The sequence below is a fragment of the Trachinotus anak genome, unplaced genomic scaffold, assembly GCF_046630095.1.
Source record: "Trachinotus anak isolate AG129_WGS33_773 ecotype Australia unplaced genomic scaffold, CSIRO_AGI_Tana_v1 ptg000014l, whole genome shotgun sequence".
Taxonomy (NCBI): domain Eukaryota; kingdom Metazoa; phylum Chordata; class Actinopteri; order Carangiformes; family Carangidae; genus Trachinotus; species Trachinotus anak.
Window position 1 is genome coordinate 17,770,538 of NW_027273865.1, and position 15,360 is coordinate 17,785,897.

The window sequence follows — 15,360 nt, forward strand, 5'->3', positions numbered from 1 at the left end:
TCCCAGAGTGGAATTAAACCTTGAATACTGCAGCTTTAGGGCACGCATCCCAACAACCAGGGATATATACCAATATTAATTTTTTCACATAAACAAATAACAAACTGTTATTTTTTTAATACAGTCCTTTAATTTGGTTATGGAGGATTTAAAAGCAAGATATGTACTAAGTGGAACATTTTACAGTGGACAAACTGTGTGATGGAAACCATGTTTATTAATTACTTTGGGATTTCTCTTATCTCTGATAACCAACAATAAAGTGATACAGGTTCAGCTGTAACTATTGTATTGGTCTGGCGCTAATCAGCAAGTTAACTTTTAGGTCATAGTGTGACTTACTTAAGAGTCTCATCTACAGTACTCAGTGACTTCTGAGCAATCATGAAGAAGCAGAGTGATGCCACTCCAATTTATTGTAATGTCTACTCACTGATTGGATGAGGAGGTGTCCAACGGTCTGTCTGTCATGCCATTGGCCGACACAGCCGGCGACCTGCTCCAGGAAGTGCTCGTGATGCTCCAGGATCTCTGGGATCTGGTAAAACATCTCGTCCACCAGCAGAGGGTCCACTATGGAGCCACTGTCTGGCTGTTTGAGAGGACGCATGTAGCCCTGAGGGGACAGAAGCACAAGTTAATGAATGACCATTTCAAAACATTTAAATTTGCATGAGATTAGCTGAAAAATGTTGTCCAGCTGCGATGACCCAGAATCTTGTATGACTGTAAGAGGCAATTTGAATGACAAATTCTGATCATTTATGGAATCAGGCGAAATAGCACTAATATAAACTGAACAAAATACTATACTGGTGATGTATGCATTTTATTCATGTAAAGTGACCAAAAACTTGTCATTTCAAAGTCAAATATGCAACATGGAACAAACATACTGAACATACAGGATAAAATGCAGAAAAACTGTGGTTTTTTTTGTTTGTTTGTTTGTTTTTTAACTACATCATCTTTATATATTCAAGTAGTCAGGTCTTCAAACAGCTTCTGTTCATTTTATTTGTATCATTTAACAGATTAGCACAATAACTGGAAACAGTAGGACTGGCTTTGTTCAAAGTTCAAGAATTCACCTACTTTTACCTTGTTCACTAAATCCGTACACAAACATCGCACAAATCTAATGTAAGTCTTAGATATTTGCATAATTCTCAAAATATTGAACTATTCCTTTAGGATTTTTTTTTTGTGGTCAAACTACTGTTTCCAAGGTTGAAAATGAACTTTCAAGCTGAAATCTGTCCCCTTTATTGAATATTTTCTGGAAACTCTGTTTATATAGTCTCTCATTGATAGAAACTCAAAACACTGTATATTATTTCCAAACTGTAACACTGTACTTAGGAGAGCAGAATTAGCATAAGTTTTTCACTTCATGTTGACATTATTCCACAAATAATCAGATTTTGGTTTATGATCTTAGGGTTGAGCGATATGATGATATAAACTGTGAAATAATATACCTTCTGTGCTGGGTCATCAAAACAAAGGTCAGAATCAAATAAAACACCCAAATGTCTTGCAGCTGGCTTATTATGTTATTGGATAGGCCTCTCAGATTGCAGACTATCTGACTAAAGGAGTTGGGTGAGGCAAACAAGAGAACTGCCGTTTTGTCATCACTAAGTTTGGGGAAGTTTTGAGATGTCCAGCAGTATAAATCAGAAAGGCAGTTGGTATGTTGGGTACATTTGGCAAGTTTTAAGTTTTCAGGGCTAGTATTGGGGTGGTGGGAGCCAGATAGGCAAGCACTGCCTTCCCTGCTTGCCCTGATGGCATGGCACTGCTGCTCACAACAGAGTCAATAACCTTAAATATTTTGAGTAGTGGGCAGCTTGCAACAGGCTTACCTCTGAAATTGCAGTCTGATAGCGGACCACGTGAGTTTTCAGGACGTCAAGGGAGACCTGTAACCTAGCCTTTCATTTATATTCAGCTTTTCTGTAATCTCTCTTGACAGCAAGAGTTTTGTCATTGAGCCATGGAAAAGGCAAGTTTTTCTTTCGTAGTTTAAGAAGAGCCCAGATAAAGAATTAACCAAGGAATCAGGGCACTGTCGCTGCAAAAAAGAGCTTGAGGTTAAGGAGTTGGAGAAAGCATGACAGAATTTACTGGCAGAATAAGCAGTAAAGACACGTGACAGGACAGTTGCACAAGGCTTATCAGTGAGTGGAGATAAAGGAACATTAAAAACAATATGATTCACATGTATGGGGAGGACCAGGTCTGAAGTATGGCATCTAGAACACCCGGCACCTTTAACAATCTGATTTGAACTGAAAGGCTTTATAAGATCCAGGAAATCAAAGGAGAACTCTTTTTTATTTGGGTATAACAAGAGAGGAGCTCAGAAATTCATGAATAAAACCATTTAGCTTAGGAGGTCTGTGTAAAAGTATTCAAAGCAGTGGAACTGGCAGTTACCGTGACGGGATTGTTTGGAGCGAGCCAAGTATCAGTAGCCATAAAAACGTCAAGGCAATTAGAAGTTATAAAATCATAGCAAATGAGGGTCTGATTGGAAAGGTATCACACATCTAACAGACCAAATTTAGAGAAGAACAAGGAGTTGGGGAGGGGGGAAACAGTTAATATAGTGCAGTGAGCTCTCATTGTGACCATCCTTGGCCTGGAGAATTGAAGCATAATGCCTGAATCTTAACTAGCCAGATAACAGGGATATGATAACCTGGAAGCTGGAATATGGGAGCTATCATATGAGACAGTGGGTGAAACAACCTGGATTCTAGCATGAGTATGAACTGTATTTACTGTGGAAGTGGACTGATGGGGGGAGCTAAAGTATGGAACAGGTCCAGTGAGGTGAAGAATATTGGCAGACAACATGCGAGAACTCAGACGATTTGGATGTAAACCGTCACTATCAAAAAGTGAGTCTAGCTCCCAGGGAACAGATTAAAAATGTGAATAAAGCCGGTGTTCTGTCCCCTGTAGTGCAGCTGGAGCCAGACATGGAGCTGATGGAGTCTGGTGAAACCCCCCCACTCCCACGTCTTTCCCACTAAGTTCAGGGAGCTAAGAAAGTCAGACGAAATCTTGCTTGATCACTTCAGATTGCTGCCGTGGAATGTCATTAGTGCTGATGTATGTGTATGACAATCCTTTTTAACATCTGAGTGTTGGCAGGAGGTTCAACAATAAATCCGAGGCTGTAGCACCCACAAAAGAAAAAATCTTTGCCGACTTGATTTTGATGTCTCTGATAATGGAGTCCGCGTCTTACATGGAGAGTGTTGTGCTCCCCAATTCTGTGATGGAACAGTCAGGGAGCAACATTATAATCTATTTGGATTCATGTTTCTGTCCATCTGATGAACATAGGTCTTAAATTCACTCTCTTTTTACCTCTATTTGGATCCACATAAATATCAGATTTTTTAGCTGCTATATCTTACATTATGTTCAGCAGCTAAGTGCCAACTTGGTTGTGGGCTGGACAGTTGAACAATGAGCTACAAGATGCTAAAACGTAGTTCCGAGGGGAACTGCTGAGCCAGGTGTTAATTCTGTGTGGGTTGACCACTATGAGTGAGCACTATCACATTACACTTTGTTATATGATCCATTAAAAATATTGATTAAAACAGGTCATTTTAATTCTTTATGTCCACACCAGGTATCTGGTTCCTCAGCTGACCAAAAAAATTATTTCGTTTTTTTTTTTTTTTTTTAATGTAGGTATTAATAATTAATTATATAGAAACCTTCCATCTGACACTCTCCTTCAGGGATCTGCACTTTCATTGCAGTCACCGTGGTAACACTTATTTTTCCCGTGTCGCCATGGGAACACAGCCCAGGATTATTCACTTTGTGGCCACACACACATACAGAGAAACACATGCATAGGCAGACACTCAGCAAAGTCAGTGTGCATGTGGGATGTGCACGCGCAAACGCACACAAATGTGCACACACACAGACACACAGACACAGACACACACACACACACCCACAATTGTCAGCATTTAAATTAAGCTTTCTTACACGCTCACATATTTTATACTGTGGTTCATTATATATCTTAAACCCTCACACAAATAAAGTCCACCCACACATAGCAATTTGTAACAGGTTCTACAACAATGAAGGGTGATCACAGGTAGGGAAGGTGTGTGTGTATGAGTGTGTGTCCGTGTGTGTGTCAGAATGAGAGAGAAAGAAATGTGGCTAAGATTTGGGCTAAAGGTTATTTAGCTGTTGGAACAGAGATGGGTGAAGGATATAGAAGAGAGAGAGAGTGTGTGTGTGTGTGTGGGTGTGTGTGTGTGTGTGTGTGTGGGCAGATAATGCTGATGACAGTGAGATGCGGTGGGGTTAGCAGATTAGCTTGACAGGATGAATGATAATAAGTGGATTACATAACACCTTTGTTACCTACATTTGTTATTCATGTCCTCAGCAATCTGTGAATCCAAAATGTTGTGTTTGTTTTTGTGTGTGTTTACTTTTGACTGTACATGTGTGTATTTGTGTTGGGCTCACGACTCAATGAGAAAGACTCTGTCTGCCAGTGAACACTACTCATTAAGACCAGAGATCTAAGAAGCAGAAGTATTTGTAATGCGTCTGCTTACCTGTATGAGTGTGTGTAATTGTGTCTGTGTGTATGTTACCTGAATGAGAGTGCGGAGTGACTCCACGTATGACTGCTCTGTGTCCAGGAGGGTCATCATCACATGTTTCCTCATGTCCTGTGAAGACAGAGGAGGAAGGAGGTCAGTCATCAGCATTTAGACTGATCCTTCTCACACACTCACATATTAGTTAAACTTCATGGAATGCATTGCAGATACCAATGAAAAATTATAATGAGTCTCACTATGGACCCATAATCAGGATTTATTTCTTTTTTAGTGGTGAATTATATTAATGCCTTTTGTAAAAAGATGCACAGGATTAAGACCCAGTGGTTAAGATGTGTATCACAACGGCAATGTTTTCTGGCCAGAGACCTTTGTTACATGTTATCACACCCATCTCTCACACTTTCTATGATTCCTGTCTGTAGCTTCACTATAATGAGGATCCAATAAAGGTGAAAAAAAAGACAAGTGCAAGACCATATTTATTTAGTGCTCCCATATGTATCTCATTGCAAAAAACCTTCCCCACTGAAAAAGTGTAGAAACTCTTCAGATGCAAACACAGAAATGGTACAAAAACTTCATCTGAGGAAAGAGCTTCAAATCTGCACCCGCACCCTTCAGAAAACACATCTGTTTATCAAGCATACATATTTACACACCTGTGTGCACAATGAGAAAGAAAGATATACCGTAATAATTAATAATCAATAGTCACAACGCTGACTTTAGTTTTGTTTAGTTTAGTAACTTTAGTTTTTGGAGGTTTAATATTAAACTAGCTGCGGCCTGGATTCTCTTAATAACTCTGCTGTGTCTCAACAATGCTGTAGAGTGTTTCCGATATCAGGCTGTATGACAGTAAAATGTAAAATATCTAAAATAGAGTAGATAAAAAGCATCATCAACATACAGAAACATTTACAGCCTTCTTCAGCTGCAGGAACTTTTCTAGGAACTCTGGTCGCAGTTTTAGTCCCCGTTCCCAAGCCAGTGCTCTCCGATGGCCTATGAACTATCAGGGCCGTGTGGTGCTCTGGACATTTGTGACTCATCAAACAAACTCCTCAAAACTGCAACAACATGCATACAAATTCATTCAGACTGCAAGCGTGCAATGGTTGGTCACAGTTTTCCCAGTCTATATAGGTGAAATCATGAGACAGTGGGAAGACGTATGAGCAAGTAGGAGAAACATTACTAAAACTTAACATATGTAAATTGTTTTCATTTTTGATGTGAACTTAAGTGAAAAATAACTCAGTACTTTCTTTGTACTATGGAGATGGACCTCTTGCCTTTCTAACAATTTAAATCCTCTCTGTCTACCTCTGCATGTCTGCTTTCCAACATCAGTCACGCAACACTGAAACATTAAGAACATCTTGATCACTGCTGTTGTGTTGTATGTGAGACTTGCTTACTTCTCAAACCACATGGTTGTTTTCTCATCAGTTATTGGTCTAATTTGCCTAATCATGGTCCTGGAGAAACAAAAGACAACACTGACTTTTTAGTTCCTACGGCTTTAGGTTCCTGGAACTGTTTGATTGAAATATTAGATCTTAAAGGTCAGTGTGCTACGTCATGAATATTATTATAGGGCAGGCAAACACAGATAAGACTGCAAAGATGTCACAGTGGTCACAGATCACACACTCAAACACACAGGGACCGGATTAGAGGTCACTGAGGCCAGGAAGTCCACAGAAGCAAAGCATGACTCAGCAGTTCACCCTAACAATGACTCAGGACCCGTGGATGCAAGTGAATGAGCTGCCCCAGCACAGAGTGGAAACAAATCCAACACATCAAGGCCAAGACGGAAACTGACACGATGAAAGAGAAAGAGACAAAGGCATACAGATGAAGGGAAGAAAAGCAGAACGAAGGAAATCACACATAAAAGAGTAAGTTGATTTTTTTCTAAATCTGCACATAAAGACTTATTAATTTATGTTATATTTTACGACATAAAACCTAAAATACAGTTTTCCAAAAGCTTTCTCTTACAAGATTTAGTGGCAACTATGTTTGTGCTACAAAGGTGCAATCAATCACTCCTTCTCCTGGTTATAAAGTGAAGAAGAAGAAGTCTATTACTTGTGACAGACAAAGAAAGGTGGGAGAATAACAAGGAAAGTATAAGCATCATGGAGCAAGTCAGACATATTATCTCCTAAAATATTCTGGTGCCAAACATGACTTATAAATATCAGACGGAGCCACAGGCAAAACCCTTTGGTGCACATATAACCACAATGTCTCTCCCTCTCCCTCTCTCTCTCTCTCTGTCTCACACACACACACACACACACACACACACACACACACACACACACACACACACACACACACACACAGAAAGGCCACACAGAGGAGAGTTTTTTTCCCTTTTCCCTTGCTCCCCTCTGCCAGCACCACTGTGCCCTATAAATAACTGTAACAATAACTTCCCAGAAAGGCCATGTTTAGCGTGTGGCATCTGAAGGGATCCCAGGGGCTCTGCGGGCTACCACCGCAGGGTGAGAGGTGGTGTGCGGATGGAGGAGTATGTGTGTGCATGACAGCCATTGAAAGAGGAACAATGGGAAACAGTGTGTGCATATTATTTTTAGGTGGTGGTTGTTTTTTTAATAGTTATTCTTATATCAATTTTTTACATGCCATCTGCTTTGTCAAATATTTTCATCTTAAAATCATCATCATCAGTTGTTCCTTCAATGAGTGAGGGATTTAGTCCAAGTATATTCTGTCCTGACATACAAACACAAACACAATGGAGTGGATGGTATAAACACAGGGCTAAAGAGGGAAACACAATAACAGAGTAATCATCCATTTATACCTAATTACCCTTCAAGTAGGAATCCAATCAAAATAGTTTGTGGTTCAGTCCCCTGTTGTCTTGCTCAGTGGCACTTCAGTGCGGTTACTGAAGCGCCACTGAGCAAGACAATGAATCGCAATCACAGTTACCTTAGTTACAGTGTCTTTGGATTAATCACTTATCTCTTTGTTGACTCATGCACAACTGACACATACGAAAATGAGATTATATTAAAAAAAAAAAAAAAAGTTGCATACCTGCACAAGGACCTTCTTCAGGCATCACATTCACAATATGAAACAATAACATCCCTTTACTGGAGCCACCGGCTGCAAAAACCAATCAAAAGGGAAGTAAAATCAAATTGCTTTCGTATTTCTTCATTTAAGGATATGCTTTAAGCAATTATTGTCTCAGACGTTTGAAATTCAATTCCCCTTTTGATTGGTTGTTGCTGTTTCATATTGTGATTTTGCTGCTTGATTAACTGGTTATAAAGTGTTACAAAACAATGAACCGCGCCCATCACAGTTTATCAGAGCGCAGTGGTGACATCTTCCAACTGCTAGTTTTGTCTGAACAACAGTCCAAAACACAAACATATTTTATTTTTACAATGTATTGTTCAAGAAAAGCAGCAAATGGTGACATTTGAGAAGCTGGAATCAGAAAAAAAACCCATTTTTGCTTACTAAATCACTTAAATTGATTATTATAATTGTCGTCAGTTAATTTTCAGTCAGTCAGATACTTGATCAGGCTAATCATTTTAGCACTCACAATTAATTAAACTGCCACTGGAGACAGAAAATACAGAAAACAGACCATATGACTCTATCAAGGTCAAATGAAGAGTTATACTGCTGCTTACTACTTACCAACCAACACTAAAAGTAAGAGCTGAGGCCTGCATCTCAAATGAGAACTGGCAGATTATTCTTGTGCTCTCTGATGGTTCAGAACCACTGTGTCTTTTGGTCCAGCTGCAGAAATTATGTAGTACACAGTACATTTAGTAAAAGCTGGGTTCCCCCGGCAGCTACTGCTGCAGTGATAGATGCTGTTTCTGTCAACACAGCACAGCACAACACACACACACACACACACTACACTCAACACAAGAACACCACAATTGCCTCTGCACCCATGTCTTATACAAATTAAACCTCATTTACGATGATCGAATCAACAAATGCTGATCCACTTTTTTTTTCACGTGTCTGCTTAATTGGAGTCACTGTTTGATGTCAACTTGACAAAAACAAACGTCTGAAATCAACACGGGTAAATAAAAGTGCACACACATGTGCATACACAGTGCACAGCTCAGGAATGATTGTAGTCTCACAAGAGGTATTCAGCTGATAACGATGCCGACCATGTGACCTGACAACGAGAGGACAGAGAGTAGTGTGTGTTTGTGTGTGACAATGATGTAAAACTAGAGGGGAACTTCTCTGAAGACAGGAATGTCCTCAGTTCTGTACTGGTTGTTTTTATTAGATCAGACACACACACACACACAAACACACGCATACACATCAGAACATGGTGAAATAATGCGAGGAATGCTAGTTTCATTTTGCAAGTGGAGTTACCATAGTAACCCCAGCTGAGAAGATGAATGGTCACAGGACAGGCTGGTCTCACACAGCAAGGCCTACAGTACTGAGACCAGAGAGCAGACACTCTCAGTCCAGTCTGAGCCAACCATCAGAGCAGGAAGTTCAGCTGAACCCACTGTATTAAAACAGCAGTCATACACTGTAACTATGGGACCATGACAACACTGTTTGCCGTTTAATTTTTCTCCCCTCATCCTCATCAGGACTGGGGTGGGGAGTGCAAAATTGTTAAGTTTATCTTAACGCAGACAGGATGTGTTTAGTATGACTGCAACAGGAATACACCCTCAAACATTTCCATGTCCTCCCAAGACAACTCTGATTTATTACAACTTAAGGTTACATCACTAAAATTCAGCCAATTAGGGCTAGAAATAAGATGTCAGATGAGCAGAAGAGGTTGTAGTCTGGTTTGAGTGTTGGATGTTATAAAAATAACAGTTATCGAAACCACTTCATTCAGAGGTAAAATTTTAGATGCAAAACTGAGCACACTCAAAATGTCATTGATAATCCCTCACTGCACAGCAAAACTGGGTGCGAGAACAACTACAGTAAGTACATTACATCTGAGTTACACCAGGGAACTGGTCAGTTAACTGTGATGGATGATTACAATGTGCAGCTGAGTAATAATTTTACCTTTTCAGATTAGCTGGACTAACCTGGAGCTTTGTTAACAACTTCTATGATCATTTGCTGCTTGTGTTTTTCCGCCTGTCAGGCAGAAAACTGAGGAAAACAAACCACTAACAAACTGGAATTATCTTGAAAATGTTACGAGAGGTGGTTGTCAAGCTGCCAATGAGACAACGAGAGCTATGCTTGTGTCCCAGTTAGCCATGAAACTTAAAAAGTTAGATGAAATGCAGCAATCCTCGCTGTCAGAAATGACACCTTTTCTCTAAGTTTATCATCCTGATTTCCCATCTTGTGATTTTGCTATTTTGGTCTACTCTTCAGACACAACATCTATTGCACGTCTGTCCATCTGGAAGAGGGATCCCTCCTCTGTTTCTAGGTTTCATCCATTTTTTTTTTTTTTTTTGTCATTGTCAACATGAATTTCCAATAGAAAAAAAGAGTGCCAGCCCAGACACCTGACTCTGAAACACCTGAAAATTCATCAAATATAAGGACAACAAATACCGGCTGCATAAATATGGCCTTGGCAGGAAGAGGGCTTTCAACAGAAGCTTGTTGTTTAAACATCTTTGTAATCAAGTTTGATTAAACAATATTTTTAAGTTTAAGGGGGAAAAAAGATACTTATCTCCTAAACTAAATATCCTTCATAAACCGAAGGCGTCGCCTTGAGATCTGAGTTTTGAATTATTTGTAACCAGATAACTTTGATCTTTTTAATGACCTGCGTCTTAGGAATGATGTGGCCTCAACAGCGAGTCTGTGTTTGTGTAATTCAATCAGCCCAAAACAGCCGAGCTAAGATCTGTTTAGAGAGACAAGTCCGTACATCACAGTCACTTCATTTGAGATGGAATTCACACAGGGCATGAAAGTGCGCCATAGTATGTTAAGTGCCTGTTTAAATGCATTGGTATTCTTTTCTCTCAGTCACCTGGTGGTCAGGGTCGTAGCCTGTGTTGCAGAGATAAATCTGACACCATGGATGGCTCATAGGATTCAGCCATTCATTTATTAACACTGGAGGGGACCTGAGAGGGAACCTTCAAGTGTGTGTGAGTGAGAAATGTCTGAACAAGTGTGTAAATATGAGCGTGTGACTAGTACAGCGTGTTCTCATGTGTCCCTCTGCGAGCTCTGGTGTCTTAATAATGTTGTGGACACAGGGGGTCCATAAAGTAAGTTATTCCTCACAACTGCAGCCAAACATTGCGGCATAACCGTAAAGACAACACACCCCAGAGTCAGAGCGCAGGCGGCTTCATCTCGTGCCGTTCTGCTTGACCTGACATTATTTCGCTTGTGGTTTCATGTAGCAAGGGTCACAATGTTTATCGACTATGTATGCGCTGTGTCTTTGTTGGCACTGTTATGAGGGTATGTTGTCCTGTTCACTGTCACATTGCACTGCTGCTGTTACCACAACATTCAACAGCTAGTCTAGACCTCACAAAAGCTGAAGAGATCAGTGTTGTTTTTCTTTCCTTTTTTTCTGTATTATTCATTCCCCAGAGATTTAGTGTTGTTGCTAACATTTTATTTGTACTAAACAGTGCAAAACTGTTCCTGTAATTTTGTTCTGGGTCATCTGAATGGTACATTTTGGTGTTTGAGTGCCAACAGAAACTTAATGCTATACAGGATGTTCAATTGTAGGGTTTTGTGTATTCCCTTTTGGATAGAAAATAACTTCCTTTTTCCATCCAGTCCCTCTTTTATTCAGACAATTTAGTAACTAAAGGTGGTATTTTGCCAATTGATGGAGTGAAGTCCCACAGCTGACTTCAATTTTGAGCTATCAAATATTTTGTAAGGTCAATGTCTTTCTTTTTGTGACCTTAACCACCAACAAAAAGACTTGTTCTAATCGGACACAGCTGTAAACACTGCAGCTGCATCACTTGGAGTTTGGAAGAATACAATTTCTCACAAATCAAAAATGCTATGTTTCTACACTTTTTCCTGATATTAAAATGATGAATACCAAGGAATGTGTAGTTGGTATGTACTTAATAACCCTTTCTATATTGTTGCATAGAATTATGTTTGGAAACTTAACTGATACTGGCAGGTTCTTTAAAAGAATAGTGAGACATTTTGGGAAACCATGCTTATTTGCTTATTTAGATGTGAAGATCTCATGTCTGTATGGTAAATAATAAGCTGAACAGGGGGACACAATGAGCCTGGTTCCGTCTAAAGGCAACAAAATCTGCCAACACACCCTATTAACAACAAGTGACAGCTCATTTGCTTGATTCCTGGAGACACCAATGTGTAAAAACAACAATTTGACCTTTTATATGCTGAACTACATATTGGCTGGGACCAGTAACTACCTGGAGTCTCCACTGGCAGAAAGCAAATATATTTCCAACAATTCAAGCCATAAAACCTGGAAGTTTTTGTTTTATTTTTCCTCAAGGAGTTTATGAACACACACACGAAAAAATAAAAAATAAAATAAAAAATGCCAAGAAAGAAAACTAAGGATGAAATACAAAATCTGTGTGGCCAAATTACTGATGTACATGCATCGTGTATGTGTGTAACGTGTATCTCAACATCAGCACAGCATACGGGCATTTATCTTGTTTGAGGTCTGAGCAGAAGTTTTTTCAATCAACGCATCAGCCACACAAACACAGCTCTTTCCTTTCCTCTCATTGCTGTCGTCATACTTCTCCGCCCCTGCCGCCTTCACCTCCCCCTCCCCTCCCCACCCCGACGACTGTATCCCCTGGCAACAGCCTGGCGAAAGCAGCAACAGGCAACCTCTTAGCCCAAAGAGAAAGCATCCTCAGCACCTATCTCTTCCTCTATTCATGCACACATCTCTGTAAAACCCTCAGATTGACTTGGTTGCAGCTCTGAAAGTGACGGAGTCTCTTCCCTCACTGCTTCTTCTTCAGCTCCTGCCTGTCAGCAGCCAAACATAATTCTGGCATGCAGAATAAGCAAGAGCATAGGTGTGCGTGTCTCTAGGCACTCCCTAATTGTCATTTACAGGCCACAGACTGCTCTGACCTACTCTATCGTGATCAATAGTCTCTTTCAGACATGCACGCACACACTATTGATCCACCTCCCAACTCCTCTGTCATCATCACCTCGTCCATTCCTTTCCTCTCCGAACCCTCATCATCCTCTTTCCTCTCTGCAGCTCCTTACGCTCACACATCAGTTCATAAAATAATCACTGATAAAGTGTATACTCATCTTCTGGTATCAAAAACACAGACAGTATTTTGGACTTGCTATAGGACACTTGGTTGATTAATTGTTTATTTGATTGGCATAGATTGAATTGGCAATTATGAGTTAATCTTTTAAGTAATTTGTTTACGCAAAAAATAAAGTTTGCCAAAAAAAAAAAGTGAAAATTTGCTGGTTTTCTAAATGTGTTGGTTGACTGTTGGTTGCACAAAACTAGATATATGTCATCTTGGGCTGAGGAAAATTGTGACTGTAATTTCTTACTATTTTCTGACATTTTATGGACCAAAAGATTATTCGACTTATCAGGAAGCTATTCATGTTTGCTCTCCAGCAAGCAATTACTTTGATGATTTTTACAAAAACTTATTGACAGACTTTAAAAAGCCTCATATTGTAAGACTTACAGTCAGAAAGATTTGTGTTTTTTACTGTGGTTTTAACTGAAATTAAGTGAAATTACACTGATTTGTGTTTATTTTATCCACTTCTTTAATTTTCAAAAGTTGTTTGTTGCAGGAGAACTGATCCTTAAACCAATACTTTATCATAAAAAAAAGAGTTTAACGGACTTTAATATAGTTACAAGCAGGTATAGGTCTTTTTAAGTGTTTATTGACAAATATGTCAACTAGGCTTAGGCTGTCAATGATAACTGTGATATTCAAATAAATAAATTTAAAAAAATGTGTTAATAATACATTTATGATAATTTGGTGATGGCAGATGTTAGGCCCTGTGGATCTTTTTTTTTCATTCATCTGGTTGCCTTTTCACTATCCAGTAAGTGTCGCTTTTGCATATTTATGGTTACACACTCTCTCTCCACCTCCATCACTCATATCTGAGTCTAATTCATTTGACAAAAGAGAGAAAAAACACACAAAAATGGTTGATTGATAGCATTTTTTTTCTATAGATATCACCATAATATTGGCATCGCGAATTCTTTTGGCCACGATAATTGTACAATGACAATCTGAAAATCTGTAAAAGCTAATGTCAACAACTTTACCTCTTCCTGTGAAGCATTCGTAACTGAATGCTGATGTATAAAGTGTATAAACATCACTATAATGTGTTATAAGTAATCTATTTTATGTTTGTATGTAGCTAAATAAATAATGTAGATAAATAGTGATTTCAGTAAAGTGTCACCAAAAAATGAACAGAAATGTTTTGTTGTACAGAAAAGTAAATGTAGCCCTGCTCTTACTTAGATTTACTACATAAGAAATCCTCTCCAATTTGTGGATTATTAGGCTGGGTGTTAAGATTAGCAGAACTACGGTGGTCGTGTTACATCAACTTTATGTGCGAGTTTGTGTGTGACTGCAAACATGTGTGGATGTAGTCCAAATCGTGTTTGTTGGTTCCGCTCCCACTCAAGCACAAAGAAACTGGAGCAGGAGGTACACAACTCACACGCAAGGTGGAAGTGCAACAACAGGCACCTTAGAACTAAACTTACCAAGATACTGACCATCAAAACACACTGATTGTGCAGATTCATGAAGGAGTGCAGATGGACAGAGCTCAGAGAGAACTGTGTTTGTTTGTGACAGTAGGTGTTGGAGCTAATCGTGTGATTCACTCAGCTCTAATTCTATTAGAGACAGGCATGAGAGACAGAGACAGAAAGGAGGATCTGAAGACAGAGACACTGTTTAAGAGGGACAGACATTAAAACAAGGAATGAGACACAATAATGGAAGAAATAAACAGAAACGAGTAAAAGAGAAAAAAGAGAAAAAGGAGAAGTAGGATTTCAAGTCAAAAGCGAGAGAAGAAGAGTGAGAAGGAGAGAAGACGAAAAGTGGATTTAATCAGAGAAAGAGGGCTGATGGGGTGACATCTTAACCGACTTGGACAGGCAGTCCTGGGCACGCATCAAAGGTGTAAGACAGGGGTGACACACACGCACACACACGCACCTTAACTGAAAACAATAAACACATAAAAACTTGAGTCTACCTCTCCGTTGGGGCTTCCAGCACAAAGCCCATTCCCATTCAAATTCCCATTGTTCCCATTCCCGTTGTTGTTTCTGAACTTATCCACAGCATCTCTGACCACTTCTTCTCCTCCTCCTCCTCCTCCTCCACCCCCTACGCCACCATCACCACCACCACCTCCTCCTTCATCTCCTGTATTCTCCCCACTCTCGTTCATTTCCTCCAGAGCGATGCTGAACTGGGCTAGGGTTCGAACCATCTGCAGCATACGGTGCGGTCCTTGTGCCCGGACGCACGCTCAGTTTGGCACATAGACACACAACCCGTGACGGTTTTTATCGGCTCGATTACTCACACAAACTCGGTCTTCATATCAGCAGAACAGCGTCACATAAAAAGAAAAACAGACACACCTGAAGTTGGAAGGAATCACCACCTTTTCCTCTTATTCACAACATTAAATA

At 39.7% G+C, this 15,360-nt stretch overlaps 1 protein-coding gene across 1 annotated transcript in view; it reads right to left on the reverse strand.

Moving 5' to 3' along the window:
- Positions 1–15,360, reverse strand: part of LOC139632384 (rho guanine nucleotide exchange factor 17-like) — a 69,192-nt gene that overhangs the window by 19,510 nt on the left and 34,322 nt on the right. The window contains exons 2-3 of the mRNA XM_071497305.1: positions 4,656–4,733; positions 434–616 (exon numbers count right to left, since the gene is read on the reverse strand). Of these exons, the coding sequence (XP_071353406.1) occupies positions 434–616; positions 4,656–4,733 (261 nt within the window). The remainder of the gene's footprint in view (positions 1–433; positions 617–4,655; positions 4,734–15,360) is intronic.